Source organism: Octodon degus, unplaced genomic scaffold, assembly GCF_000260255.1.
Source record: "Octodon degus isolate 3935 unplaced genomic scaffold, OctDeg1.0 scaffold00127, whole genome shotgun sequence".
Lineage (NCBI taxonomy): Eukaryota > Metazoa > Chordata > Mammalia > Rodentia > Octodontidae > Octodon > Octodon degus.
The window spans coordinates 6,731,932-6,737,905 of NW_004524703.1; the positions used below are offsets into that span (position 1 = coordinate 6,731,932).

The 5,974-nt window shown below is 36.0% G+C and overlaps 1 protein-coding gene across 6 annotated transcripts in view; it reads left to right on the forward strand.

Moving 5' to 3' along the window:
* Nucleotides 1-5,974, forward strand: part of Ryr2 (ryanodine receptor 2) — a 681,083-nt gene that overhangs the window by 267,139 nt on the left and 407,970 nt on the right. For all 6 annotated transcript variants that reach the window (XM_023700826.1, XM_023700825.1, XM_023700827.1 and 3 more), the window contains exon 3: nucleotides 3,404-3,508. In XM_023700826.1, coding sequence (XP_023556594.1) covers nucleotides 3,404-3,508 — 105 coding nt within the window. The remainder of the gene's footprint in view (nucleotides 1-3,403; nucleotides 3,509-5,974) is intronic.

Here is a 5,974-nt window from a genome sequence, read left to right on the forward strand (position 1 = left end):
CAGTAATCAGAGTTGACTGAAAAAAAAAAAATCAAAACTAAGGAAAAGTTGAAAGTTTTCCAAATTCTCATGAAGTGGAACTTCCACCTCATGTTTATGGCATTTTTTTTTTTTTAGAACCAGGTATTGAACTCAGGCCCTTGTGCTTGCCAGGCAAATGCTTATTCTACTGAGCCATCTCCCCTGTGCCTATTATTGATGTTTATGGAGCATTCTGTCTTCTCTCCTGTGCCTATTATTGGGAGTGATTTGGTCTGGTGATATTCAAGAGTTTTTGGTTAATGAATGAGACTCTATTTCCCAGTGTTCAGTTACAGTTTTAGAAAGAGGATGAAAGGTCCATTGTCAGTGCTATAGTGGATGTGACTGTCAGGGTGTCAAGCTTATTGGAGAAGTACACAAAAGAAAGTGGGTTGACTCCGTAGAGACAGAAAAGTGCCCTTAAGAATTGCTGGCATGTTTTTTTTCTGCTAACTCTCATTGTCTGGAAGAGTATCTGTGGCAAACCTGTCACTGTGAAGAAATGAAGTTCATTTGCCAAGATTAATTCACTTCACATCCGTGTAATTTTCCATGATCTTTAAAACAGCAAGTTGTTATAGCAATCCGTGTGCAAACATTTCAGTTGAAGTGAGGTATAAAACAATGTAAATAGACCGAAAATATAAACTTGTAGCTGAAAGATGCCCTTTCTTGATACTACTAGATGTCTTTACTCTTTCAGGTATACAACTTAAGACTATCCTGACATAAAGATAGATAAATCTGAGTTATTTTTAGGAAAATGGATGCACTGTGAAGCCATGAAATTGAATTAAATCAAACTCAGAAACTTAAATATTGCATGGCTTCTCTTATATAAGAAAGCCAAAGTATAAATAATTTAAAGAGCAAAATAAAAGATAGGCAACAGGAAACAGGAAGATACATCTTTTGCAAATAGGAAGGGGAAATAGATCCCTAGATGAAGAAACTTGTAAAGAGGAGAGTAGAAAGGAAGTGAAAAAAAATTAAGATATGTACATGTACCTACTTCCCACAATAAATGCAATTATTATGTACTGCTAACATACACTAATGAAAAGAAAATACAACATTTTGGGTGCTATGAACAGGTATGTAGTTACAAATTTGCATTCTCAAACACTGCTTGTCCAAACTGGAGTCTGTGTAAGATCCAGTTTTAAGAAACAAACAGATACTTCATAGATATGTGAATAGAGAGAATTCACTATATGAAGACTAGTGATAATGGCTTACTTAGAGTCCTTGCTATTCTTGACACTGTGATACATTCTTTACATGTACTATTTCATTTGCTTTTCACAATAAGCATATCAGAATGATATAATGATTATTGTTTTTCAGGGAAGGAAGCCAAAGATTAGACTACTTAAGATCAGGCAAATTGTGAGGCCAGAATTCTTGCTCTGTTTATAGCATACATGCCCCTAAATTTTAGGCTATGCAGATTCTAAAGCAGTTAATTGATAGTGGCCTGAAATCAACACAATGTTTTGGTAGAGGCTTCTGACCAGTGTTCAGAGCTGAGTGTTAGGTACATTGGATCGTTGTGAGCTGATTTGTAAACACTGACACATTGAACCCAGCATTGACTGAAGTATTTACTGCACAAAAATGGGCAAGTGCTACACACCAGAATATTCTCTTTGCGTCAGTTCACCAGTTTAGCATTTAATATGTTCACAACAGGGTCATAATTTGCATGTCTCATCGCTGGGTGGCTCCGAGCCACCAGTGGTACATGCATGACTGTCTCATCAGGTGGCACGGGACAGTCATGCAGGTACGACCAGTGGTGTAAGCTGGAGGAATGTGTCATTAGCATAGCATCTTGCCAGTTGTGTTTGGCAGAATACATCTGGTAGGGACATAAATGAAACGGTGACTTCCATTAATAGATGTTTAAAAACTTGGTAACATTTGTCTTCATCTGAAGCAGAGAAAGAGTAATCAATATAGTTCTAACTAAGGAAATTAGATTTAAGAAAGAGCATTCATTCCTAAATTCATAGTGGAAGAGAGTCTGTTTCCTTGCTTCCAGTCTTTTACCCTTTAGTTTGGAAAGCAAGCCCTTCTATGGCCAGATGCAGGGTGTAACAGCAAGAGCCAGGCTCAGACTTAAGAGACCCCTGGCTATTGGCTGAGCCTGTCCAAGGAGGACTGGAAATTGATCCACATGGGGGCACAGAGGCCCATGACTGCAGGGAGGAGGAACTGAGAGAAAGAGGATTCTTTGAAAAGGAAAAAAAGTAACACAAGGCTTATGTGGTTGGATAAGTCTTGTGGCCTGACTATGTCTTTCATTTACCCATGAAATAATTTTAATATTAATTTTTAAGATCTGTTATTATTTATGGACCTTTTCTTGAAACCAGAAAGCATCATTCTTTGTTAATGATAAAAATATTCTCATGACTGTGGTTTAAGTAATGCATACTTAAAACATTTAACTGTAGCTTTGATGTATTGTATCAACTTAACATTTATCTTCCTAATGTTGTTTTTATGAAGAAGATATAATTCTTCTTAGATTTTGGTTTAATATATTTAGAATTCTCTTTTTGTGGAAATCTTTGAACACCTGCCAATTCTTCCCTTGACCAGATTCATACTGAATCCCGCATACCTCAAGCTGAAGTATACATGTCCAAAAATGTCCAGTTAGCTTTCACTCGCCAATCAGCTCTTGCTTGGGCTCCTTTCCATCTTTAGTCATTATATTTTGAGATTTTCAAAACTTATGGAGTAATGATTGAGTGAGAGAAAGAAAAAGGGGAAAAGAATGGGTGATGAGAAAATTAAACTACCCAAGCTAGAAGGAAAAAAAGACTCCCAGCAAAAGGAAAATAAATTTTTGTCTTTGCGCATAGTGAGAAGCCTGTGAAATGAATACTTTACATCAGTTCAATTTTATATTTAACTAAAACTACAATATTGACTTCAGGCAAGCATTATTTCCCTGTCATTATTATTTCTACTCTTATTTTAATCAGCAGGCTACTTGGTACATTAGAAATTAATAGTTGTGCACTGGAGAAATCTGGCTTACTGCAACTGTGACTATGGAAGAGCAGCTTAATTTCTGTTTGTTCGTCTGGTGATTATGATAATCTGTACTGTGGATGACCCTAGAGTTATGAGTGAATCTCCGGGTGCAGTGCATGGAAGGGTGAGCTCTCTGTAACTGGCAGCTTTTGTCTTCTGGAGTTTAATAGCCTGTGAAAGGCAAGTGGTGATGACTGTGTCCTTAATGGTGGGGAGCTGATGCTCGGGTGTGGCTGAGTCCCAGGTCTCTGAAGGAGCTGGTGTACATGAAGGTAAGCAAGCTTGCGTGCTTGGTGCAGATGACATACTGATGACTCTTCCTCTTCCTGCACAGAATGTCCCCCCAGACCTGTCCATCTGCACCTTTGTGCTGGAGCAGTCCCTCTCAGTGCGGGCCCTGCAGGAGATGTTGGCCAACACGGTGGAGAAATCGGAAGGGGCAAGTACCGATCTTCTGTAGACTTGCAGTGTTGTAGTGAGCTCAGCTGCTGCATAAGTGATTGTTCCCACAGGTTCTGGAGATCTTCTCTTTTGCTCAACAAGTCAATGGCTTTTACTTGTGATTTCTCTAGATTTGACTTTTTAGTTTATGTAGCAGACCTGTCATATCTTATAGATCAAAAAAACAAAATAAAACAAAAACAAAAACAAAAAACCCCAACAACCTCGACGTGATCTGTGATGTGATCTGTGTTGTGATATCTCATGCTGATGTCTTGTTCAAAACAGAGCATTTCTGTGAGCATTTGTGTGTCCTTACATTTTCAGAGCTGTTCTTGTTACTACCTGGCTAATTGCTTCATGCATGGCTATGTGTCATTGACTTTATTTGATTTTTAAATGCCTCTAACCATGTGGCTATGTTCTAAGCTTCTCTATAGCAGGTAATATTTCATGGCACTGTTATATATTTTAGGTAAGAAAATGATGGTGATGTGGCCTCAGTTAATTGTACTTTTGAAAACTCCTAATCATTTTCTTTTGGAAATTAAAATTCTTATTTTGTTTCCCAAGGTAGACATTTTTCTTTGAAAACCTATTTGGTTATTTTTATTTTCCATGAGATATACTATTACTAATTTCTAATCCATTACCCATTTCTAGCCATTTCATTAAAGTTTAGAATTAAATGGAAGAACTCACTGTCAAATTTCTCTTTCTTTTTTTCCCCACTTTAATTACTGCAGTTCTTATGTTCAAGAATACAACAAAAATTTTCTTCTTTATCTAAGTATTCATGGCATTATTTTCCCATTGCTCCAGTTTGAGTAAGAGATGAAAAATCGCCATACATTTTTTTCCATATAAATAAATAATCGTGACTTAACATTTTTTTCTAGTTAAATCTCTAGTTAAGCTCTCTGATTTTTAAAAGTTCAGTCAAATAGCTTACAATTTAAATTTGTATATCAACTCTAAAAACCTTTAAATTTTAACATACTAAATATGAAGGTCATTTCAGCGACTTTTAGCTGGAAATGATAAAATACTATTTGAAGGTGTCATATTTTAAGATTATTTACAGGTTAGAATATCTGGATCCATCCCCCACAATTATTTCTATTTAGAAGGATTTCACTTTGTGTTGTCCTCTAGAAAGTTTTTTTTTTTTTTTATCAGAGTTGAAGTGGTAATCGATGGAATGTCAAGAGCACCATTTTATAAAACGTAACATGCCTACCATAAACCATTGATTAGCATGATAATTTGAGAAAAATCTGCTGTGGGAAAGAAATATATTTTTATGGAACTGACTCTTATTCTATCTTTTATGAAGAAACTACTGTCTGATAGCTAAAGATAACCCTATAATTTAGGAAGAGGTTTTCTCTTAGATCACTGGGTAGTTTTGATTATATCTAGGAGGGAAGTTCAAAATGTTTTACCAATGTTTTGCCACAGGTACTAGTTGGCCAGCGTGGTTCCTAGCCACAATGCTGGATGTGCAGGTAGCCTGAGCAACTTTTGCGGGTGTCTAGGAGTACCATGCAGTGGTCCAGGTTAGGGAGGTCTTCTACAACTTAGGACAGTGACCATCAAAAAGGGCAGCTCTTCCACTTCAGTGATACCTTTAATCATATGAATGTGTACTGACTAAATACCATGCCTAGTCAGGTGATGACTGGATGCTGCTGGCACTGGCAGGAATCAATTATTTGTATCCTGTAGACATCCATGTCATCTTTCCCTGTATGCCACAGTATCTCCTTTGAAAGCATTGTAGATTCTATAGAAAATTCTTTTCTCAAACACAGTGACATTTCCAAGTTAGTAATAGTCTACAGGAGATTTGCTAAAATGTAGATCTCTTTTCCTAGGATGATGTGTTGGGAAAGAAGGGCTCATTTTCATGAAATCGTTGCTTTCCTGACAAATTGACAGTGCATCAAAAAGAGCCTTGTACATTACCTGATTTCCCATGTTCATGATCAACTTTATTTACAAAGCCTTGTACTTTTTAAAAAACAATTCTTTCAGAATTATTTATATGATTCAGTAAGTGGAATAATACTGATCCTATTTTATGTTCAGCATGCTCTGATGTGTTTATAGCAATGAAAATACTCTTGATATTGAGGACCACTTCATTCTTATTCTTAGATTTATAAATAAATGTATGGTTTTCATAAAGGTAAAGGAACCCCACCATGAATTTCTCAACAATATTTGTAACAAAATAAATAATGAAAATCACCGATAACAAAAAAAGAAAAAAAGAAAAGAAAAGATGTGTAACATGAGACCGGAAAAACAGTATCTATTTTGTGAACTTTTGATTTCGCCAAGAGTGGCTGGTTGTGACCCCTTGAGTAAAATAACCAAAATCATTCAGAAATATTTTATCTAAAATGATATTTAATTAAAAACGTGTAATAAGACAAATATTTAGATCTGTTATATATAT